We start from the raw sequence: 25,975 nt of genomic DNA on the forward strand, positions 1-25,975 counted from the left end.
TAGAAAGGGCTGTGTTTACATGTTTCACTTCCCCTTACTCGAGAAGCCACCAGCTTTTATCTAAACCATACAAAATATTTAGTTTCAGGCAGAGTTGCCTTAATAAAATTGTACTTTTCAGGCTTCTTGCAGTATCACAACTTTAAAAAAGGGAAAAAAAAAACCAAAAAAACAGCAAAACCTGGACTATTGATGACAATGATGACAGTTCTCTGGATCTGGCTGTGTTTTGTGCAGCAGCAGCTCTCCCCAGGGTGGACCTGTGTCCATGCACAGAGCCCAGCCTTCTCCTGCCACTGAGCAGAGCAGCCCCGGTGCGTGCGGCAGAGCTGAGGAGCTGGTGTGTCCCCCTGAAACTTTCTCCCCTATCTCTGCTGTGGGGTGTGTTCGTGTGCCAAGGAGGGGGAGAGAGAGACCCAGTGCAAAGGAGAGCAAGCAGGGAAGCCAAGGGAGAGAAGGGAGCTTGTTTCATGCACTGCTGAAGGCTGTCAGAGGCAGAGCACAGCAGCAGCTCACTGGTGGGGTGCAATTTAAGGGACAACGCTTATTGACTTTATTCACTGAATTGCTGAAGGACAGATATGACATCTGACTGGTGCGTCTATATATTCTTGCTTATTGGAACAAAGGGTGAGTACATCTGTCTCCTTTTCTTTGAGCATTGCAAAGCATACAGCTAATAAACTTAAGTAGCAGATTTTGAACTACAGTATCTCAGTGCTGTTTTATGCTTCGCGATGGCAATTATTCTTTTATGGAACCTGAGTGTAATACAGTCTCTCAATGTTAGTAGCTACGCTCTGAGATCAACTGATTTTTTTGTTTAATGCTTTGAGAGTTGCTAATACTAATTATGAGCCAGAATGCAAATAAAAGGAACGGTTTAAGCTGCAAGCAGGCTTGCTGTAAATATTTCATGAAGGTACCTGTAGAACCAGCTCCTTTTACCTGCCTTGAAATCCACATTTTAGACTTCGTTCAGTAGTTTGCCACAATACTGCACAGTGCTATTGGAACTGATTGTTCCTAAAAAGTAGATCGTGCTCGGGTAGCAGAAATCATGCCGCCTGATTCAGCATGTGGTGTTCAAGTAGCAGGAAAGGTGAAGATTGAATTAAATTCAAGTTTCCCCTCAGATGCAAAACACTTCAGTAAGGTGGGAGTTCCACCTTCCTTCCTGCTTGCTTTAGTAACGTTTTCCTCATTCCAGCTGAGTACCATGTGTGTAGGTGCTGCTTTTACTCAGGTTAAGCTGCCCCTGTGCAGCTGCTGACACAGATCTGCACATGGGATTGTTGTAATGGCTATCATTTCCTTTGATTCTGGTTTTTTTTATGTTAAACACTTCTTGTTGTTGCAGTAGTAAACGTGAAAGTAATGCTTCGGTAATTTTGTAGGGTAGTGAATAGAGTAAGGCTGAATTCTTTTGTATGGAACAACAGCTGGCTCTCTGCTGCTTTTAAATTAAGCCTGTTTCAGTTTTCCTGTGCATACTAAGCCACGTAACAAAGGATATATAAGGGACGTTGCTCTCATTAAGAGTAGGAAATACAGCCCTATTTATTGTCGTATTTATGGTAGCAAAGCTCAGTTAACTGTGGGAAAACTCTAAGTGGTTCTATAATGTTTTGGAGGAATACATGATATGAGTGCTGCAAGTGTGGGGGAAAAAGAAACCAGCAATGTTAATTTATTAGGAATTAAGCAGGCTGTGGTAATGAGATCTTAACAAGCCTGTGAGAAAAGTATGGCTTCATATGTGTCTGCATTCTCCATGAGCAGCCCTCCTATATTTAAAGACAGTACTTCAAGTTATGCAGAATATAAACTGCAGAATTTCAAACAAATTAAGCCTTTCACATTCTTGTTGCTATAGCAAAGCAGGAAAATGTTGAGACATTCATACAAGACGTGCAAATTATTGTTGGTATCATTTCTGTTGCCTTACATTCACCTCCGCTGTAGAATTTATAAAATTTAATGAAATATTTTAAAGCATTTTGCAGAATGGGATTGGAGATGGGGTCTGTGAATGACTACAGGCCTTCCAATGCCGTGCTTTTGACAGCCGTTCCATTCTTAGGTACTCATTGTCTCCCCATCCCTGGCATAATACAGCCATAGGAGAAAATCACATGGCTTATCTAGATGTGATAGATGAGCAGCGGCTGCAGATCAGATTGTGCATGCCTACGCCCTCTGCAACCTGTTAGGGCTCTGTTTTGCACTCCTCTCATTTAGTGCCACTTCTCCTGAACTCACTCAAGGCACAGTCTGTGGCTCCATTGCCCTCCAGAGCTTTGGCCAGCTGTCTGCATTGTAACCTCACTCACACACTTCTTCCGCATGATGGATTCAAATCCTGCTCCAGTCTCTAGCTGATTTTAAAACACACTCTTCTGAAGGAATTACAGTTGTGTTTGGAATCTGAATTTGTTTGTTATGGGCTGCTAGAAGTTAGGGAATGTATTTATTCATTTTCTTAATTTCCTCAACTCACAGATGCTCCTAAAAGAGTTAAATGAGAAACAGGAATCCCTCAAAAGTTCCTCTTGCCTGACCCACCCATATCCATTCCATTATTTTAACATTCACTAGCTACAGTTGCACCTAAATAATTTCAACTGTCGATTCACCTTATTCCAAGTTCTTCATGAACTCTTTTTATGTGAAAACTTTTCATTTTTTTCATCATAAAAAGAACTAAGGAAAAAAAAAACAAAAACCAGTAAACAACTGGTGGAAATGTAGCTTTATATATACCAGTAAATCTTGGCAACTGCCTGACTGCAGTATAATCTCATGCAGGCTATTTTATACCGTGTGGAGGATTTTCTTTGAAAACATCTGTACTGTGATCTTCGAGTGTAAAAGTATCAATGGTAACACGATGACCCTGAAGGGTCGGGTTCTGGAGCTGACAGCATCCCGTGGGTACTTAGGATGAATGTTTGCCCGAGTGCTTGCTCGCCTACTGACCCTCAGAGGCTGCTTAGGCACATGGCTGGCCCTGCACTGGGTGCTGCTGCATTTTCCCTGTTGTTAAAGCCATCAGCTGTAATGATCATAGTGCGGGTATTTGTCTCTAGAGTCACTTTGACTTACCACCTGGGGACAAATGCTGCTTCAACCTCCTAAGCTTGCCATTTCACAGACAGACCTTCTCACAATCCATTTATCAACTAAGAAAAGCTGAAGAACATCAGTGTCTAAAACTACTCAAAGTGGGATCCCTTACTGTCTTAAACCTGTGTCTGTCTGTACAATCTGTGCCCCTACCTCAAGTCTCCCAGTCCTATTTCTTCTCATCCCTGTAACTCCCTCTCTTCTTTATGTCCTTTTTCTTTTCCCCTTCCTTTCCTTAGCCTCGTTTCAAAATGACAAGGGAAGCTTTCTTAAGGCCATCTGAAACTTGTTAGCCCATCTTGCTCTTCCTGCACATGACGGCTGTTTTCAAGGCCAAGATCTCTTGTAACAAATGCTTTCTGTCAAATGTGGGACAGAGACCAACCCAAATCATCTGCAGAAGTGTATACTTACAATAATGCAGGATAGTGCTCTTGGTTACATTTTATGTAACATATTTTGAGATTGCTTCCAGATTTATGAACGGGAAAGTGAAATTGCTCAACCACTGCATGAGCTCTTATCACTCTGCAATAAGAATTTTTGGTTTAATTTCTCTTTGCTTTCGCTTGTGCACCTTATGTATCGATATGTGCAACAAAATGCAAGATCCTTACAGCAAATCAGGGATGAAGGCTAGATTTCCTGAGACAGGCTTCCTTTACTTTCAGTTAGTGATGGTGACAAGTTTATGCACTGACCAAGTAAAGCTCTGAAAGTCAGAGCGTTATCGTCTGCACAGGCTGTCTGCATCCACCTTTGGGCAAGGCTGCTTCTGCCCCTTTGGTAATAAAGCTCAGGGCTTCCTGATTTGCAAACCTATCTTAACTCTTATAGCAACTCCACCAGGCTTTAGCTGCTTGCTCTGACACGTAACGTGCCATATGGACTTCATTTCTTTTCCACCTTGAATTAAAAGACACTTGTGTAAAGCTACCAAAAGCACTGGAACTTTCCAGAAGAAGAGGAATTGGCAATTCACATGTTGAATAATTCTGGAAATCTTATATTAATCAAACACTTCTTGCTTGGAATCAGATGCTTGAAATTTGTTGACAAAGAGAATAATCTTGAACCAAAGTGTAGTTTCAGCTCTCTGTACAAAGCTTAGATAACTGACGTGCCTGCTATGAAGATTTCTGCAACTAACCAATAGAAATTTCAATATTCTGTGCTTCCTGAGTGAAGTCCAAATTTGAATGTAGTAATTTTCCATGCAAAGCAAATTGCCGGTGCGCCATCAGCACAGTATGAGGGAGGATACCAAATCCTTTTATGCCCACAGGTATTTTCTCTGATGCTTTGTAATCGCTTGGAATGTAAATTTTTTTTTTTTTAATATTTCTTTTCCTTGGTGCTTAAAGGAGAAAAGGCCATTTCTTAAAAGAATAAGAGCATCTGCAAAGTTTCTCTGCAAAATCCCTGTGTTGGAGAGAGAGTGCTCTTATGAGCTGCCCTGCTAGACCACAAGAGCTTATTCAAGCTGAGTTATACTTATGTACAACTCATGTGAAAAATTTCTTAAAAATCACCTATTTCCAACAGACTTTCTTCAACCCTAGAGACCAATGTGGAGTACATCAGAACTGTCACCAGTGATCTCAGAGAGGGTTTCTTGGTAACGCTGTATCCCCTATTCTTTGAAGCCATCAAATCAGGCATCACCACTTCAAACAGCATTTTGGGGTTATGAGAAGCTGAGGTTGTGTGTGAAAAGCAGAAAGTTGAAAATGTATTGGAAAGGACTGAGCAAGTAGAGATTAAAAGGAGGAGGTGGGACAAGAGAGAAGAGACTTAGAAAAGGAAATGGAAATCAGAAAAGCTGTAAATCTCAGAAGGCACAAACTGACAAAAAGGCTGTGTAAAAGGGAGCTGGCAGGGAATAGTGAATTAAAGGATGAGGAGCTCAGAGAGGAAACCAGACTGCCTGGAGAGTAAGCTGAGAGAATGGTGATCCCATGCTGTCAGGAGGAGATGAGTGGAGGAGAAGTAGGTAGTGGTGCTAGGCAAGAGGAAGTGGAAGTGGGATAAGCAGTTGTGGCCAAGTACAGGAAAAAAAGGATCTGTGCTTGCTGAGGTGAGCGGTCTTTTACAAAGCTGGAAAGGAAGCTCAAGATCTCTCACTGCAAAATGTCTCCACCTCCTGCGTAACATCTCTGATCAGGGGCTGGTAATTAAAGCTTTCAGGTCTGGAGAGCTAAAGGTTGTGAACCGGTGATGTGACAGGGTGTCATCTTATGAATTGTGGAAGGAAAATTGATTTCCTCTTTAAGAGTCCAGGATGTTATCTGTATCAAACAGCATTATCAATTTTGCAAATGCTGTTTGCATCATCTTGGTACTTATGTTTACTTTATCTTACGTACCCATAGTACATTTTCTTCACACTGTAACTTCCTGAGAATTTGTTCTTTGCGGACTGCATTTGTAGAATGAGTCAGAAATGAGCGCAGTCAATTATGTTGTCTGTGTGAGTACTTATTAATTTGTGGCAGAAGATAAAGATAAATTATGATTGAGGCTGAGGATTACCAAATGATGTTCCTGGGATGAAGGCGACTGAACTCTGCTTTGGAAAACTGATTTCTCTTCCTGCATCTTGCTCCACAGGGATTCTCTAAATGGCTTCATAAATAGATAATAATTATATGTTGGGTGTTCAAGTTGTCAGCTTGATAATCCTGATGCACTGGTGAATATTTCACATCATTTCAGTGAAATGTGTGAAAGCTGTGCTTTAAGTAATCTAGGAAGCTGATTCTAAAAATTAAAATTAAGAGAAACATTTACTATGTTGCATCAAGCTCTCTGTCTGAATAAAAATTCCTTATTCTAAACCGCAATCTCAAGTCTATGGGGACTTGAAAAAAGAAAGTCTGATTATTGTAGATAACATTCTCTAATTATTGTAGATTTAATACTGTAACTTAAAAGTGGGTAGATAGCAGACTAAGCAGCAGGATGCCAGTAATCTGTTGGAAGGGTCATCAAAGTGAAGGGAAAGCATCCACAGCATTATGTGGATGTGCATTTGCAGAAACGTATGAAATTTAAACGTATGTGACAGCATTGCAAAGTACACTAATAACTGATGTTTGCACTTGGTTCCTATCGTAGGGGAGGAAAAAACATATGAGGCGCAGCTTTGAAAGTGTGTTATAAGCCAAGCCAGCAAGACAATGTGTGATACGAAGAAGTGGCTTTGTATATTCTAAGAAGTAAGACAAAAGTAATGTTCATTACCCATTGTGCTTGTCCCTCAGTGCTTGTGAGGGATCCAGTGTGCACTTGGCCTGTATGACACGTCAGTACAGATACAAGGAAGCATGGCTCCTTAGGAAAAGCATGGATCTGGAAGAGGCTCCTCAGCAATCAGCTGTGGCCTGGGGGGGAAACTGGCCCTGGGATACAGACTTGTTCCTGCATAGCACACACTGGGGCAGGAAGTGGCCAGGCAGTGAGGAGGGAGAGCCCTCTGATACTGTGGATGAGTGCGTGTGAAACAACTGAGTAGAGCTTATCCAGAGAGGGCACTGAGTCACCCAGCCCTCTATATCACAGGCCCCTGCCCTTCCCCCTGTGTGTCCAATAGCAATCCTGAAGGCTTTGCTCAGTCAGAGTGTTTCTTTCTGAAGTAACAGATGTGGCCCAGCCGAGATCAAGTACAACTACAGCATGGCAATCAAAGGGGCAGAGGCCATCAGACAGCTAAGGGTGGAACCATCAAAGGAGGACACCGCCTCTTCCTCCTTCGTTCTGCAGAGGAAACTCTGAAATTCACTTGATCTGGGTGAAGAGACTTTCTCTGACTAGATGTGGTTGTCAACGCAGTGCTGAACGTGGGAGTGGGAGAAAATGCACAATGCTTAGAAAGTGAGGGTTTTGTTGAGTTGGTGTTGTTAGGTTTGGTCTAGTTTTGGTTTTTTTGTGGTTTTCTTGCATTTGTTTTGGGCTAGCAAATCCTTAAATAATTTCAGGTTCACCGTTCTGAAATTACAGTTTAATAAGAAGCTTTGGAGTAGTTGAGTTAGACCAGCACCACTTCAGAATCAGCTACTGAGAACATAACTGCATGAAGACCTGGCCACAACACAGAGCTAAGGTTTGTGCTGTATGCCAGGGGGTAGGAAAAGATGAATTTGTATTAGTGAGACTAAAACCCGTGTGATTGTGGGTAAAATGTTTTGGATAGACTGACTAGTGGCATTGCAGATGACAAAGATGATTGCGTTTTTAAGTGTTGGTTTGAGAATGCCCATCTACCATGGGAGTAAACTTACCTATATTGCGTTCTAGTCTCCAATTCCATGCTATGCCACTTAAAATAACTCTTGTCCGGTTTCACCTAGGAACTATAGACACTGTTTTCTTGTATTCAGATAATGTGGCAAGCCTCTTGTCTCTTGGTATTTTCTTCAGTTTTCAAAGCCCATTATATAAGAACGTTAGTTTCAAAGTGTTTCTCAACTCGTTCCTTTCAAATTCCTATTGCGCCTGGTTTGAAAATAGCATGAAATGTTGCTTTATCTCTCATATACGTTTTCAGCATCATGGAGAAAGAACAAAGCCACTTCCTTCTTTCCAAATTCATGTCAGAAATGAATATTGGGCAGTTTGGCTTTTCTACGCTCCTAAGGCTTATGTGTAAGTTATGTGAGGTTTTTTTTTTTCCTGATATATTTTAGAAAAAACTGTTATATTTTACTAAGTGCTTATGGTTTCTCTAGCAATCATATCTAGACTTTTTATCATTGTTATATGTATGAGGGTTTTCTTTGTTTATTTTAAATCTTTTATTTACGTACTCACCACTGCTTTCATATCATTTTCTAGTCAGGTAGGTTTCTTGCCCAGAGAAATAGCTCTGAAATCTGCAGAATTTAAGAGAGATTTTAAAGTATTGCCCGGTTAGAAAGGTTTTGATTTTACTAATCAGTCATGTCAGCAGCTGTTTTAAGTGCTAGAATGTGATCTCCTAAATTAAAAATACACTATTCTTGATACAGCTGTTATATTCAATCTATAAAACTAAAATATGGACAGAGTGAGATACCTAGTAAAACGAAAGCGCACCGCTGAGAGATTATCTCTTGATTGAAATAATGCTGGGTGTTTATTATGATGCATTTTAGGATTGAGATTTCAGCAATTACTCTCCAGATGTGTCCAACAGTATTCTCTATATTGGGAAGCTTTAGGAGTGAAAATACTATGTCTTCTCTGGATAGATGATATGTGATAATATAAGTCAAACACACTTACCATTTTCCAGCTGAAAATAGCAATAAAATAGTACCACTTGATGAGTAGCATCAAGTAATTTCCCTGCTTGTGGCCTTTCTGATTTCTTTCATGTTTTTGTTGCAGCTGTGCCCTAGGACTATGCTACAAGTGCATCTTGTTCATCTCAGAGATAACTTCCTACTTCCCTGCATGCATGGACACATGAGTACATGCATACACAGACTTCTGTGTATGGCAGTGTTCCATGAAAATAAACTATAAGTTTCCTTCGTGGAAACTTAAGAGTTCTATTATAAATGCCTGTTGTTTGTTAATCTGAATAGATGAGTTTCCACTAATCCCTGTTTTACTTTGGCTTGACTATACAATGGCTCGTGGGTGACCGAGTTACACTGAATAACAAGTCTGAGGTGAGCTCCTTCCTCATCACCATCACTTTGTATTGAAATTCTGAGTGCTGGTCATCCAGATGTCACAAGTGGTTGTTGCTTAAGGGACACCAATTTATCAATAAGTAACGGTTCTTGATCTTCTTGGCTTAAGCACATCTCAAATTATTTGATTGCTGAGATAAACAATCATTAACTGTTATAAATGAGGTGTTACAAAAGGGGGGAGGAAGGGGAAGTGATTGATTTCTTCCCTCTTCAGGCCTTGGAGAACCAGCCCAAGCCTCCTCCTTGATGACTGTGAGGAAGGATTTGTCTCTGACAGAGGATTTTTCCCTGTTTCAGATGGCTAGTTAATGCCTTTCTGGGCCTTCCAGGTGGGGTGGTACTGCCTGGTCTGGTATTACTCTTTAATACATCTACACTACTGCCTTCATTGTTAGCCCAGGCCATGCATTTCATATGTCTAGCCTTAGACGTGGTATTGCAACAATATGAAATAAAAACTGGTGACGCCAACAGAGAAATGCCCATTAAAAAAATAAATAAATAAAAATGCTAGGTCAAATGAAAACCTACCTTAATATAATGGAAAATGTGTCAGAATACAGGGAGAGAGAGCTTATTTTTAACAAAAGTAATAGTCAGACATCACTGTAATTCTGCATATTTGAGGAAAGAAAGAAGAGGGGAAGGGGGGTAGCACAGGGGTTTGTTCCTGCTCAGTAATTTGCGTTCTGTCAGATATCACTGAACGTTCATCTGGGAGTGCCTTCCAAAATTTGTGTTTCCAGACAAAACTCTCTATACTACGTATGGAAATTTTCTCAGGCAGCAGTAGGTTTTTAAGATCTCTTCTATGCATCAGAATCATTTTATCCTAAGTTCGGTGGAACAAAAAAGCAAATTAATAAAAGATGTACAAATCCTCTGGCAAGGTACCATTGCTGAATTGCTCTGCTTACGATTTCTGGCCTCAGAGCAGATTTATCTGGCAGTTAGACAAAGAGGATCTTCCAGTGCTATAGCCAGATTAATTAGACTGAATTATCTGGAGCATAACTGATAAATAACTTAAGTAATGTTGCTATGAGATCGGAGTCTCTATTTTGCAAAAGTGCATATTTTGTGCTTTGGAAACTTCCTAGTACGAAAGCATTTTCATACACATAGCAAAACATGAAGATACAATATGAAATTAAAATTCAAGATTGGCATGCCATAATAGACAGTCAAATAGATGCATCTTTTTTGCTAAATCCTCGTGTTTAGTGGAGCAAATGTTTTACATGCTATTTAAACTTATGACTGTAGTCATAAGTACTACACGTTCCTAGAATTACAGCTGATATGGTCAAGTAAGTGTAAACGTGGTGCTTTGTGAAAATTGTAATTCTGGTATTGCAACAGTCAATATATAAAAACTGGCCAGGGCATTAGAAATGAAATTGTTGCAACCATTTGAGCTTATGAATAAATTAGACATCAGATTTGAACAATTAGCAATGGAAAAGAGGAGCAAATTGCAGAAAAGGCAACAATGGTGATAACAGTTGAATTAATATTCCTGAGGAGATCTTGTATGGATGTGGAAATCTTTCAAGCCAGTGATGCCTCCAGGATTAGTATTATACTGTCTTTCAGCACTTGAACATGGAGTGCATTGGCCTACAATTTTTGCCCTGGGTGGTTACTCCAAATGAACATATTAACAGCATTCAACTGTGTAAATTGTTCCTTATTCTTGTATAAAAAATAGAATCTGTTCTCAATAATTACTTATTGACAGCTTTTTTTATGTTAATAACTATAACTTTAATAGAATGACATTCTCACTGGCAGAAATCGCTAGTAAGGTTTTCTTAATCAACTTTATTAGAGCCTTTTTAAAATTAGGTGCTGAAAGTATTTCCAGTTTTCATGAGAAATCTGCAGCAAGTCAAATAAGTGTCAAAAGTTAATTTTGCATTCTCATCCAGGAGCTGGATTAATTTCATCGCACTTTTTATTTGCCCCAAAATGTTCTTTTGAATGGGAATAAGCTAATTTGGAACAAATAGCTAAATATCATTCATTTCTAGATGTTATTGCAATGCACAAATTCAGATAATGGTTCATTTAAAAGACAAACAGCTGTTGTTTTTGCACAGTCATCTTTTTTCCTGCCAAATAGTGATTTAAATGCTTCTGATTACATCTCATCAGCCACTTGTCATTGCCATTCTTTATCACTCACCCATTTTTTTAAGCTAAAGAAATTCAGTTATAAACTTGTTCTATAACCTTATTCTAATTATTTGCCTTTGAAAACAAAGGTTACAATCCCATGAGCTCACCTCCTCTATATCACACTAAAGGTTTTTGGAAGCCAGTTCATGGGCCCTTCAAATATCTTTCAGCAGAGAAAAAACATTTTTATCTCCTGTCATTTTGAGGTGTTCAGGTTAGTACAAAAATGACAGGCAAAATCCATTTTAACTTGAAAGTTTTCTTTGACTATTTTAGTCGAGGAAAACATTCATTTTCAAAACAGCTATTTCAGAAGGAAATTTGCAATCCTCTCTTGATCTAATCTATTTGCCACTGCGTCTAGAGGTACTGTAGCAATTTGAAAAGTTATGGGGTGAAAAAGTCTTAGGATGTGATAAATTCACGATGGTCTCTAAGGCTTTTGTAAGTAAAATAGCTTTGCATGATAGTAAGTACAGGGTGGATTCTTTGGTACCAAGATAGTTGTAATCTTTTAAACTTGTAATCTTCTCACTTTTAAAAGAAAACATTGAATTTCATCAACTTCTGAGCTTTCAAACTGAGAAGCAATTCAAAGCGAAGAAAAACATTAGGTTGCTTAGCTGATGGTATTTGAGAATCATTTTGGACTCCTGACAGCGTGTCTTCATCTGGTTGTAATTTTGCAAAATACAGCAATATTTACTTGACATTATGGTATGCCCTTACTTGAACCCACAGTAATACATCTGAGACTCATGTGACGAGCAGGTACCAAGCAGCGAGTCATGATTAGCTTAATTGCACTGTCTAATCAGCCCAGTCTTGTTTTCATTACTGCATAATATTCACTTGTTTTATGACAGCTACATGTGACTGCATGAACGAGTTGTTCTTCCCGTGCATCTCTCTTTCTTGGCTTCTCAAAAACTACTTGTGAGCCATTGCCTGCTCCCAAGAGCTCATGAGGCTTTGTTGCTTCTCGAGGGGTTTTTTTTGTGTTTGTTTGCTTTGTTGAGGGTTGGTTGTTTGTTTCTGGTGTTTTTAAGAGAATGCACATAAGTAGTGAGTTTCATCAATCAGTTTATCTTGATGGAAAGCTGTGCTCTACTGGGAGCGTCTTGTTCTTCGGCTTTCCCTGATGTGTTCTCTTGAGTGCTCCTTACGAGAGCTTAAAGGGCTGACATGTCCTTTCCACATTATTTCTGCATCCCTAGAGAAGTCAGGCTTACCTTGCACTAGACATCAAGCCAATTTCAGTTATTCCTTTAAGAAAGGAAGACTTGGGCAGTGTTAAATTAGTCTCACGTTTTAAATAACAATAGGAAAAGAGTTTTCTGCATTCTCCAAGACAAAGATTACAGACACTGTAGAAAGAAGTGCCTTGAAGCAGCAAGTCTGGACAAGCTTTTAAGGCGTACAGCATGAATTCTTGTTCTCTTATTGAAAGTTTGAGAGCAATTGAGTTTGTGATCTTCCCCCCCCCCCATCAAGTGCCCAATAGTCAGGAACAGATCCTGATTTGCAGAATCATGAACACGTGCTGGATGTGTATAAAATACCCATATAAAACAAAAACATATAAAAGAGGCTTGTCTTTGAATATTGACACATGTATGCAGCAGTGGCCTAACATATGGGTTAAGGAAAGGAGAACAAAATAATCTGTTCCTTTTTTAGATTTAGCACCAATGTGAGATGGTTAGTGACACTATTAAATAACCATTCAGCAGTAATTTTGGAGTTACTTATCAGGAAATTTAGGTGCTGGAAAGGGCAGCACAAATGAAACATGAGATATGAGAAGAGTGGTTCAGTTTTTTCATATTGGAAGAACAGTAACAGGTAGGAACGTTGACACCTTTGATACTGCGTGACATGACATGACATGATAGGTCATTTTCTTGACATGATGAACTCCAGAGTCAGAACAGTCTGCATTCACAAAACAGGAAGTGCAGATTTTTTTTGTTTGTTTGTTTCTGTTGATGCAGCTCTTTTTTCTTTTGCTCCTACATAGGAAACACTATTTTATGTTCCTTAATCCTGTAGAGAAACATTTGAATATTGTCTAGCATTTTACAGTGGGTTTTACTTTCTTATCTCCTCCCTTCCTTTGTCAACTTGAACAAATAATTCCCAAGAGGTTTCCCACTCATAAATCCCCTATGATCTGTATGGTCCAAACTTCTCTCTCCTTTTTTTGCGTAAACAAAACGTTGTTAACAAGTCAGCAGACAAAGACCTGCGCTTTCAGGGATTTCAGTCTGATAAATCTCTGGTGTATAGTGTACAAGGCATAACAAAATACAGAGATTTTGAGGTTGGTTTTTTTGTTTGTTTCATTTCTACTCGGTTCTTGCATATTGGTGTTTCTTACCAGGTACCTCAGTTGCTCAGATTGTGAGAGATTACTGCCTTGATTGTCTGTGATTTCTGTGACTTCAGGCATTAAGGACCACATGTGTTTCTGTGATGCTGTATTTGTTTATTTATATCATCAGCCTGCTTAAGACTTTTTCTAATTATTTTTAAATGGAATAAATTAAAACCAAAAACACTGTTAGTATGAGCACAGAGCAGCAGAGAACAACACACGAGCAGATTCAGCCTGGGATTAAAATGTAGCTTTATCATCAGTACCTCTCTATCCCTGTTGTACCTATAGAGACCTAAAGCAAAAGTGCACTTGAGTCTTTACGTCAGTTACAGAGTGGTGCATAGAAGTCAATCAAGTTTTTGAAATCAGAAAATCATACAGTGGTTGTTAGCTGGAATATACGGCTGGACACCTCTGATAGCAAAGAGGGATTCTGTGCCTATGGGAACAAACAAAATATTGATCCCAGAATTTCTTCCACCTGCCACTCCTACATTTCTGTTTACGAAAGTTGTAAATGTTATCGAGGGTTGAACAGGTGAAAGTTCTCAAAGAGCTATGGGTTTGAAGTATTTAACTCACTTACAGGTGATTCCCTTAGTTTAGGAGAAAACAAGGACAAAAATAGTGTTGTATAAAAACATTCCCATTCTTAACCATATAAAGCTTCATAGAAGAATCATGTTTTGTCTTATGACTGTAACCTTGAAAAAAAATTTGCTTGTGCAGATACTGTAGGGCCATTTACAAGACAAGTATCCCTTTACATATAGTAAAGATTGTATAGCCTTTCAAGTGCCCTACGAAGCAATGAAAATTAAATTAGAACTTTCATCCTTTCACTACAGCATCCACCAAATCAAAGGTGACCTATAAAGATTATCTGGCGTATTTCGAAAGTACTTCAAAAATGAAATTAGCAGTCCTTTGCAGAATGCCACTGCATGAAGCCTTGGGTGTGGGAAGAGCCCCAGGTAGCATTGTGAGCTGGTGACACTTCCCTCTCTTTTTGTTACATGGGAAACAGAATCAATTGCATTCCAGTGCAATTTTAAACTCTGTTGTCTGCTAATGGAAAGAAGTTGGTATTGAAAGGAAATTCGAGCTAGCACTCTGTAAAAGTGCTACACTACAAAAGCTCTCCGTAGATCAGTTGCACTTGTCCTGTAAAACTGTTGACAGTGGCAGAATTTGTCCCTGAGGAGTCTGGTAAGGCATTGTGCATCTGTAAACGTGGGGAGCTGAAGCTGCTGTCAAATTGAGAGCACAGGACTGGTAGAATCCAGTTGCTAACTCCTCCAGCTGCCATGGCTGACCTTCATCAGCATTTTGCTTCATTTCTTCCACGAGTTCCCTGGGTTCTTTGAGTAGATTTCCTATAAGCTGTGGACTTAAATGCACAGATCCTGTTTTCCATAAACTTCAACAAATTCTGAACCAGGCCTCCAAAGATTTTGAGCAGGATTTGTGGCTGTGCCTCTGTGCCTTGGTCATTCTTTGGCAAAGCTGTGTCACAGGCTTGAGCTTACTGTCATTGTTCTTTGATCCTTGAGCAGTTTATATCCAGTAATTGCTTTAAAATTAGAATATGTTTAGAAGTATGTCATGCTGACTTTGTATAAAAAGGATTTATCCACCTGGGTCTCAAATTGCAGTACAAATTAATATAGTCCATATCTATATAGCTTATCTGGATTATTGCTGTAGTAAATTAATTTTTAGCGCAAAGCAAAATTATCCTTTTAAATATTGGCCTTAGGTCATTTCTCTTGTTTGATTAGCATTTGCATTTGTTACTAGGATGCATGGGAAGGAATTACCTGGTCTCTTTATATCAAAGCAAATTTTAATTATCTCACTGTATAAAAGGTCTTTTTTTGCCAGGAGTGTTTAATATTCTCTTGTAATTGCACGTCCCATGAACTGGCATGTGTTTATGACTTGATATTCACACTCAAATGAAAATGAATATTTATAAAAACATAGTCTCAGTGATCTGCATACTTCTAGGAGCATATCTTAAAGTAAGCATATTTCTTCTGTCTCTATTTAGTCGTTCGTGACACTTTGGAAGATCCTGTTTCCAGAGGCAGTGCCGCCTGCCCCTTGGGCTACTTTCCCTGTGGCAATATCACCAAGTGCTTGCCCCAACAACTTCACTGTAACGGTGAGGATGACTGTGGGAATCATGCTGATGAAGACAACTGTGGTATGTTGTTAAGGCTTTTCTTTGTTTCTGGCTGTCACTGAAACCCATGCACTGTTTGCACCAAGTGGAGAGTTACAGAGCAGAAGCCGTTTGAATGTTATGTGTTTTCGGAGGACGTAGCAGATATTGGCTTTCCCTGATAAAGCCTTTCAACAAGCCATTTGCTAGGAAGAAAGGGCTACATTTGCATATCATAGAAGTTTATCCAGTTTTATCGTTTTTGCTTTTCATTTTGATGTGTACCTGTGTGTGTGAACTAGGAAAGGCCCCTGCTGCACACAGATGGACCTACATGCTGACCTATGATGCTTGACGTAACTGTTAAAGCTGGTTGGGAAGCAGAATTTAAACTAATTTTCAAAGTTGGCCAGAAATCTTTCACGTCCTAAAACAGGAGAAAAAAAAACAGAGCCATGCTTGTATGAGTTCTGCAAGCTGCAAGGCTGCCAGATTTTGGAAATGTAGATATCTGAGGAAATGCACACAGGCTGCTGCTGCCTGTTGTTGCAGACCTTGTCACTCTGCCTCCATCTCCATGGAGTGAAGATGCCAGCCAGGCACGCTGCCATCAGAACAGAGCATGGAGGCAAAAAATGAAAACTATATATACACACTAATGTTTCTGAAAGGTATAATTTGAAACAAAATATGGTAAGCGTATTTTTCATTAACAATCTCAGCAAAATCATTGAGAGATTGAAACCATGTTTGCTTTCACTCCATATTTTCAGAGCTCAAAATTGTGCCTGCATGCAGTACCTTATTTCTCTGCCTATGAAATTCTACCATATGAAAATTACTTTTGGCTCTAATCCCATTTAACAGACCTGTGCCGCCTTCTAGATTGATGTCACTTCCACCATTTCATTGCCGATGATTTAAATCTTGAAGAAAATTGACTCTTGTTCTATTGTTCTTCTGTGTATAAGTTGCCTCTTAAACAGTTGATGCATGTTCCATTTCTGTAAAGTACAGAAAGTCTATTGTGCAAGGATTTGCTAAAAGTGTACAGATCGATCAAGTGGGGATTTGGACACACACAGTTTTGCAACAGGATATGCAGGACAACAGAGCCTGCAAAGCAATTCGGCTGCAGTATAGAATCCATTTCCAAGTACAACAATGAGCTAGAGACCATTTCTGAGCTATAAAGGATGATAAGTCTTTGTATCAGCTCTCTGAGAAATTAGTGTTTTCTTCTTGCATCATAACCCAATATTCTCAAAATGCATACCTTGTATAATGCACTGTGCTCATATTCAGCTCTAAAACTGATACAGCAGTCAAATTTTATTGTTTGACTAAAAGAAGAGTAATTATGTTGCCTGAGAACTTGAAATGTTCTCTTGGGGTTTCTGTAACATTCCTACATTGAAGTATGCGTGGAAATCATTGTTGAGTAGGATTTTGTCCAACCATTCATCTTGCTTAAAATCAAAGGAAGTGTCACCAATTAGTTCCCAAGACAGGGATGCTATCCAGCTATTTCTTTATGCTGCAGTTTCCCAGGGCTATTTCAGTGTGCCTGCCATTACACCAGGAGTTATAGCTAGTTCTTTATACCCTTTTTTTTAATGTACAGTTGAAATCATTGCTCCTGGTTACAGAAAAGCAATTCAAAATTAAATTACTTCACTGAAGTAATTGTTTTGTGCAGCACCATAGGACCTTTTATCCACAAGGTACCCCAATTAAGTAACTCAACTTTTAAATTCTTGCACACTTCTATCTTGCATAAATTTGAGTAAGACTTTTGAGGTGGTCAGTCTACCACATTCAAGCCAGCACATGTGGTGGGGATGGGAAAAAATAGTGTGGGCCCTAAAAGGAATTCAGACATATAAGATAAATGCTTCTCAGGTACAGCTAGCTAGAACAACTGCTCCACCAATTATGTCTTCAGTAATTACAAAGCCCTATCTTAAGCCTAGAGAAAAATATTATAGCAGAGGTTTGCATTTATTTTAAACCAGTCTGATAAAGAAAGGAGATGCAGAGCAAAAATAATTTCTCACAAAGAGTAGTCTTTTCTTTGGTGGGATGGATGATATCAATGAAGATTAAAAAAAAAAAAAAGAGCACTTCTTTTGAAGAGCATAATAATGCCATTGCAAAAATTGGGTGAAATTGCCTGGAAAAAAAGAGATACTCTGAACATAAGACAACCCAAGGTCCAGCTGTTCAACAGTAACTGCTAGATGTGCAGAGTATTAATAGAAACTGATTACCAAGTTAGCACTTTTAAGAAATATCAATGAATTAAACAAGCTGAGAAGTAATTAGGATAAAAGCGCTCTTAGATATTCAGAGAGAGTTGCTTTGTAAAAACCTTTAAGTGACCTTACAATAGAAAGGCATAGGTTTTTCTTCTATGGTTGTCAATTACAGTGAGATACAGAAGCCATCTGGGTATTCTGGTCTTGCAAATTACTTAAGTTGGAATCTTGAAATTCCACATGCAGTATGGTTAATCAGTAGCACAGCTTAAAATCTGTCTGCCTAATTTATTATGTGATGTATAAACCCATATTTAGATCTCACATGGCTTTATGGTAGGTTGGAAATAAAAGGTGAAAGAACATCTCCTCTCCATGCATTGGTGCAAGAGAGACCAACATAACAGGAGTCTGAAAATACTGGCATTAGTTGGTCAGAAGAAGGCTGGTGTCTGCTCTCTGTTATTAATGGTCCCCATTACCATATACTGCAAGTTTACCAGGCTACTGAGAACGTGTGTCCCAGCCCCTTGGCCTCTTGGATGTTCCTCTAGACCCAGACATCTTTGCTCTGTGCCCCCACTGTATGCATACCACAGACATTTTGTAGACGTAGATCAGAAACCATCAGAGATTTCACTGAATATTCCAGGTACCTCTTGGCAATTCTGCCCCTTTCCTCTCATCTTGAGCAGAGTTCTGTAGTTTCCCTCTTTATTCATACAATGATACTTATATCATTATGTTTGAGAAGATTTGCAATGTTTGTTCTCTTTCACACACTGCATGCCCTGTAGCAGTAAAATATGATTACAGATGTTTGAAATTAAAAGGATTCTTCACTCACTGGTAGCTGTCTTCAGTTGTTCAGTAATAGCACTTTCTGTTAAATCCATGCATGTAACAGTTAGCTTTGTGGAGCCTCCTTCACACATTTTTTCTTTCCTTTCCACTGAGATCTCTATCAGAATAATAAGTTAAAAACTAAGAGATGCAGCCTGAAATTAGAATAATAGACAGGGTCACATTTAGATCTGAGATGGCCATGGCCGTTCTTAACCTCAGGGTGAGGATGTTCTGTTTGGCAGTTAAGCTTCAGCATTTCTTCCTCTTCACAACCCTTCTGGAGAGGGGATATCCAAAATGAAGCTGCTCGTCTTTGAAAATCCATGTGCCTTTTTCACCCAGTTGAGTTCTCAATCAATAAAGTAGTGTGTGTGTTATCCTGATGGGGAAGAGCTTGAGGCAGCTATAAGAGAAGGAGAGAAGCAATTTATCAAGCCCTAAGTGATAACAGGTTCTTTTCAAACTAACATTAGATAACCTTAAATGTGCATGGAAAATACAATCTTTCCTTATGAATGTGAAAACATAGTCCATCAAGTAGCAGGTGGCTCTGTACATTTTCCGTAAATACAATATATTTAAACAAAAATGAGTTATGTAAAGTTTTATCATTTGTCATAAACGCTTGTGGCTTTGAGGAATTTTCCTTTTTAAGGTTAAGTGTGGCAGTAAATTTTTCCCTGCTCTTCTGCCCTGTACTCATTCTTTCTGAAATACTGAGTTCTTCCCAAAGCAACCAAGTATGATGTTTAGCCGTTTAGCCTAAATCGTGACCTGGTAATCTCGGCTGGGGAGCACACGAACCCCCCTGTGATTCTGGAAGAAACAGTCAGAGACCTACTGCTCCAGCTGGACTGTCACAAGTCGATGGGGCCAGATGAGATCCACCCGAGAGTGCTGAGGGAACTGGCGGAGGTGATAGCCGAGCCGCTTTCCATCATCTGTCAGCGCTCCTTGTTGACTGGTGAGGTCCCAGAAGACTGGAGGCTTGCCAATGTGACTCCCATTTATAAGAAAGGTCGTAAGGAGGATCCGGGGAACTACAGACCTTGGTGCCAGGGAAAGTGATGGAGCAGATTGTCTTGAGGGATGTGCGGGGTGACTGGGGGATCAGGCCTAGCCAGCATGGGTTCGTGAAGGGCAGGTCCTGCTTGACCAACCTGATCTCCTTCTATGATCTAGTGACCCATCTGGTGGATGAAGGAAAGGCCGTTGATGTGGTCTACCTAGACTTCAGCAAAGCCTTTGACACTGTCTCCCACAGCATTCTCCTGCAGAAGCTGGCAGCCAGAGGCTTGGATGGGTACACTCTTGGCTGGGTAAGGAGCTGGCTGGAGGGCCAGGCACAGAGAGTGGTGGTGAATGGAGTCAAATCCAGCTGGCGACCGGTCGTGAGTGGTGTTCCCCAGGGGTCAGTGCTGGGGCCTGTCCTCTTCAATATCTTGATTGATGACCTGGATGAGGGCATCGAGTGCACCCTCAGTAAATTCGCAGATGACACCAAATTGGCTGGAAGTGTGGATCTGCCTGGGGGTAGCGAGGCCCTACAGAGGGATCTGGACAGGCTGGAGAGCTGGGCTGGAGCCAATGGGATGAGTTTCAACAAGGCCAAATGCCGGGTCCTGCACTTCGGCCACAACAACCCCAGGCGACGCTACAGGCTTGGAGCGGTGTGGCTGGAGGACTGCGTAGAGGAAATGGACCTGGGGGTATTGATTGATGCTCGGCTGAACATGAGCCGACAGTGTGCCCAGGTGGCCAAGAAGGCCAATGGCATCCTGGCTTGCATCAGAAACAGTGTTGCAAGCAGGAGCAGAGAGGTGATTGTTCCCCTATATTCAGCACTCGTGAGGCCGCACCTCGAGTACTGTGTCCACTTTTGGGCCCCTCACTGCAGGATAGACATTGAGGCCCTGGAACGTGTTCAAAGGAGGGCAACAAAGCTGGTGAGGGGTCTGGAACACAGGCCATATGAGGAGAGGCTGAAGGAGCTGGGAATGTTCAGCCTGGAGAAGAGGAGGCTCAGGGGAGACCTCATTGCTCTCTATAACTTCCTGAAGGGAGGTTGTAGTGAGCTGGGGGTCGGCCTCTTCTCTCGTGTCATCAGTGATAGGACCAGAGGGAATGGTTTCAAGCTACGGCAGGGGAGATTCAGGCTGGACATGAGGAAGTATTACTTTTCAGAAAGGGTGGTCAGGCACTGGAATGGACTGCCCAGGGAGGTGGTGGAATCACCAAGCCTGGGGGTGTTCAAGGAAAGACTGGATGTTGTGTTGAGGGACATGGTTTAGTAGGAGCTATTGGGAATAGGTGAACGGTTGGACTGGGTGATCTTTTAGGTCTTTTCCAACCTTGGTGATTCTATGATTCTATGATTGTGTTTCTCTTGGAACTATTTTTGTATCTATGTTAACATAATAGTCACAAAGGTAGCAATTCCAGCATCCTTCTGTGCTCAAGCCTGATTTAAGACAAGTAGGCAGAACAGCTTGGTTTGATTGTCCCAGCAAGGATCTATTTGATTTCACTCATAATGGCTTCAGCTTAATTTTCAGACTTTGGCCAGGTTGATATGGGAATTGTCTATGAAGCAAGCAGAATAAAAAGTTATTTCTCACATCGAAGACTGCAGTGTTACTGCTAAGGTACTCTAACCTAGCTCTGTGCAAGGCCATTTGAAGCCCAATGGCATGCTGGAAGAGCCAAGTGCACGCTCATGCAGAGAAGCATTTTGGGATCTCTGGCTTGACAGTGATACGCAGTGATAAGCAGAGCAGAACTAAAACCAGCAGTGCTAGACAACAGCTGTTGAAATCAAAACAAAAATAACAGAACAGTATTTCTGATGTAGCTCTTCAGCAAGTCCACCTGTGTTTTATTATCTTCAAGTACGTTTGTTTATATGAACAAACCCTGATGTGTATGAAAAGTTAGATCATAACACAAATGTACTCTTTGGACAGAAAGCAGTAAAGTTGCCAGAAATCATCAGTAGATATTTTTCAAATCATCAAGTCTGAGTATCTTTAGGTATTTTTTTTTTTTCCCTTAATCTGCTCCTTGATTGAGTATTACATTTAGAAACTTCATTGTTCACTTTTATGCAATCTGCCTAAGAGGGCTGAATGAGCAAGCTTCTGTCCTAGATAAAAGTCAGCTTTCTTGAATAAATATTTCAATTACTCATAGTGGTAAAAAATGTAAGATTATCAGTCTAATAACCTCTGTGTAATTATCAACTCTAGGTAAATCAGTAGGTCAGTTATCCTTTTGCACTCTTATTACAAGGTGCTGCAAAAATTCCCAGTGCAGCTGAACTTTACATCAGCGTGATGCTTTACATATGATCTTCTAAGATCTTTGTTGCAGTGGACTTCAGTGCTCCTAGCATTCCTCCGTACAATCAATGATTTGTTCATACATGTGTGGAATAGTTTTGCTGATAAGATGGCAGCGAATGGCCTATGATGGAAAGTCTTCCAGCCAAGAGCAGAGCTGCTGACCTCAGTTTTTTGCTCCAAACCCAACCATCGGCTCTTGAGTTCAGTTTGGTACAAAACTGTACGTGGAGAAATACGGGAACGGAATCATATTCCAAAAGGTACTGAGCTTTTCTGCTTCCAGAGAACACTTGTGTTTTACCTTGGCAATTTGAAAGCACGTTTCGGTATTTGTTGAAGTCTAAGACGAAGCCCTGCCGGTTTGTCTCTGATACATTTAGAGCTCTGAGTCTGTTACAGGCTCTGAAAATCTCTTAGATGTAAAGTACCAGTGCACTCACTTCTTTGTAAATAATCCTTCTGCTTTCAGACCTAGCACTTTTTCCTAACTTCCATTGGGGTTTCATAGCACGCGAGCATGCAATCTCTATCTATTTAGTTATTGGATTTATGATGTTGTGTTCTAGTTTAGAAATGCAAACAATAAGACCAACATAAAGCCTTTGGTCATACCTCCTGGGCTTTGATCACAATACATTTTATGAAGCCAGGTGTGCCTGGTGAGGGCTAGTCTGGATTGACTCCACTAATGCCAATGGAAAGGCTCCCACTGGCTTCAGTGAGCAAAGATTCATAACTTCCCTAAATTAGGAAACTAATGAGAATCTCGGATGTTTCAAAGTGCGTTTGTGACTCGTGTTAGCATTTCATGCCATTTTTAGAAACACTGTGCTAGCAGTGATTTATTTTGTTTATTTTTTTCTCAGTGAGATGAATTCTAGATTGTGATCTACAACCTGTAGTGGAAACAGGAAATAGAGAATGTGTCCTCTCATGTTGTCTGTGATAGACATCATAAATAAATGCCTTAATTCTTCTCTTAGACTTAATTTGGAACAGAGTGGATTTGCCTTATACTCTGCTCAAAATTAGTGCAAGAGTTGTTTCATGCTATTGAATAGTTTTTATGCTCAGTCTTGTAGCTGTTTTCTGAAATGGATTCTTCACTTATTGCTAGCAAACAACCACTAAGTCTGCAGATTGCAAATATCAGAAGTAGGGTAAAAAGTATATTTAGAGTAAAAATTGTACGAAACAAATAAATAAAACACTTCAGCATTCATATTCATTCCAAAGCAAAAAATCTGCATGCTTTGTGCCTAATTACCTGCATTTCTCTAGGCTGGATTTTTGCATTGTGAATAAGCCAGTAGAAAAATTACAGGTATGTGTTTGACTGTAACTCCACTTAGAAGCAATAATAAAAAGGGAATAGAAAGAACGCCTTTCTGTGTTCTATCTTTTGTTCACTAGCAGGATCTTTAATTATGCAATAATTAATGGAAAAAAATTGCTGAAGCTATTTTGAGAGTTTCTTCGGTGTTCGGAAATTTGGCTTCTGGACAATTTAGCTGATAGTTCTGCAGAACTGTTTTTTGGCAGTTAGGCAGTGATTGTAGTGTGTGCGCGTTTGTTTGTTAATCACAGTGTCATAGCCGTGTTTTTCCAGTCCAGTGAAGCAAGAACGGGCATGCAGATTTAAGATGTTTCTGACTCTCCAGAGGAGTTTGTCACTGGCTAAATGCTCTTACCATTGTACTGCTCCCAGACCTGAGAGGTCTCAGAACAAAAGGCAGCATTCAGTTCCCCATGTTTATGTATGGATGTTTGTTATGGTCTCTCTAGCTGGATATACAATGGAAATCATAGATGTGGATTGCTGAAAGAAATGAGGCAGTAAACTCTTTGAAGTCCTGCACCTATTTCCATTTACAAGCAATGGGCTCACCTGTTCTGTGTGCCATGCCATCGTGCCATCAGGCTGGCCTTACGTCAAGAATTATTACCCCTTTTATAAAAGGGCCTATAAAATTGGACAGGATGAAAGTAATGAAATTCTGTATAGTTGTCATTGTTTTCCCTCATGTATTTCTTCGAAGATCTACGAAATTAGAGAGAACTAATGCAGTTCATAGATTTAGTAAATCATACTTTAGATTTCCATAGCAGAAAACTAAACTTCTATGGGATGTCTGAAAGCTACATGCTTTAATACTGCAAAATTGCTCGTTAAGAAATGGGAAATTTCAGAGAATGTGACATTCTTGGCTTTGCCTCAGCAGATTGCAGACAAGCTGGACAATTCTGTTTTTCAAATAATAAATGATATTTATACTTAGTCTAACGTTTTCCTGGCATGCCATTTATGTACATAATGCTTAAAACGGGAGATTTAAACACAAGACAAGACTGAGCTTTGAGCCTGTAAATTCTCTTTATAAAGCAAAAAGAAAACACTTGGAATTCAGCAGCATGTGTTCAATGTAGCAAACATTTGGTGAAAGATCAGATCTTTGAGTGTCACATCAAATTTTTTATATATGCAATTCTATAGGGACAAGTTTTTTCTTCTTCTTGGCTATTCATCCAGCTGCACACGCCACTGAAATTATTAGATTTACACTGATCTAAAGCAATCAGATAGATTTGCTGAAGCTCTGGAGGTTTTTACTCAATCAACCAATAAGATCTTGAAAGATTTTTGATAGCTGAGGGAAGCTCTTTTCTAGACATTTTCTCCTTGGGTCTCCAAAGTCATGGCTCACTCATAGTGGATCTTCAGAGCAATACAAGGTTTTATGTGCATATCTGTGCTATTAGCTTGTATTAATTTATTGTCACATTTATTTCAAAACTGGTAAATAGTTCTAGAAAAACAAAACAGAAAAACTGAATAATGTATATAGATCAAAAATTCTGTTCTATAAACTAGAAAGCTCTCCTGTGCAAGCGCTTTACAGGAATAAAGGTACAATATTGGGATGATATTTATCTTTTGGAAATTGGAGCCTGCTTATCTCCTTAAACTTGCAGTGGTTTAATATGGGTATCTTAAAATCAAGAAGGAACTCATGCAAGCAGGAAATCGAGCTCATTTAGAAAAGCGTAAATCTCATTTGAATTGATACAATACCTTTTTGTTTGTTTGTTTTTGAGATAACATTGTCATACATAAATAGGCATGTTATATTTAAATTCATTAGCAGGTACAGAGAAGGATCAGTGTACAGTAGCACACGTTTTGGCGTGGGGCATGTTGCCTTTGCTTTGACAAGCAAGTTAAATGTTCTTCACCTGGATATCTAAACTGGGCTGAGAAATTTACTCCCAGAGTCAAACGTTCCAGGCTCTGCAAGACTCCTCTGTGTAAAATCTCAGTATGGGTTTGGTCTTGCCATGAGTTATTGGAATGTATCAGCATATCCTCGTGCTGGAAGAGGGCAGTTATGAGAGTGTTTTAAAAGGAGTTGCTCCCTCATTCTTGCTCAGAGAACACAGATTTTCCTTGTTGTACTAAAAAGTATTCTGTTTAAATCCTGAAGTCATTTCTTACGGTGAGAGAAAATATATTGGAATAAATACACCCATGAATTATGTCCATCAACAGCAAAAGGCAAAATCAAAGAGTGTCCCAGTGGCTCTTTAGAATGCAGAAGTGTTTGTTCATTTCACTGATATCATTTCTCTTCGTAATAATGAGCACATAGTCAAGAGAAGGAGAAAGTTTTATAGAGAATGTTGTTTATATAAGGCCTGTACTTATATATTATACAGTGTGGACATTTATTATATGTGACTAACATTTTTTAAATGAGCAAAAGGGATGTTTTTTCTTGGATTTGTCATTGAAAAGATAATTTGACAAGATTAACACACTCATTCTCATTCCCATCAGAAATGGTAATTGACAACCTCCAGGAAGGAACAGTATGTTAATCTGCCTTCAAATAAGTCCAGTTTACAGTTATTTAGTTCATTTCTCCCACACAGGGGAATATTCACTTACGCCTTGTTTTCTCAGATCTCCTTCTTACTGAAGTACAGCCAACATAAAC

At 39.7% G+C, this 25,975-nt stretch overlaps 1 protein-coding gene across 6 annotated transcripts in view; it reads left to right on the top strand.

Moving 5' to 3' along the window:
• Positions 1–321: 321 nt before the first annotated feature.
• The window catches only part of RXFP1 (relaxin family peptide receptor 1), a 45,864-nt gene continuing 20,210 nt past the window's right edge, over positions 322–25,975 (top strand). For 2 of the 6 annotated variants that reach the window (XM_042870832.1, XM_042870834.1), the window contains exons 1-2: positions 324–630; positions 15,422–15,577. In XM_042870832.1, the coding sequence (XP_042726766.1) occupies positions 582–630; positions 15,422–15,577 (205 nt within the window). In that variant the 5' untranslated portion in view covers positions 324–581. Of the gene's footprint in view, positions 631–15,421; positions 15,578–25,975 lie in introns of all 6 variants that reach the window. The other 4 variants (XM_042870836.1, XM_042870835.1, XM_042870833.1 and 1 more) reach the window with 4 other exon arrangements.

Source organism: Lagopus leucura, unplaced genomic scaffold, assembly GCF_019238085.1.
Source record: "Lagopus leucura isolate 7727_CA_CO unplaced genomic scaffold, USGS_WTPT01 Super-Scaffold_100004, whole genome shotgun sequence".
Classification (NCBI taxonomy): Eukaryota; Metazoa; Chordata; class Aves; order Galliformes; family Phasianidae; genus Lagopus; species Lagopus leucura.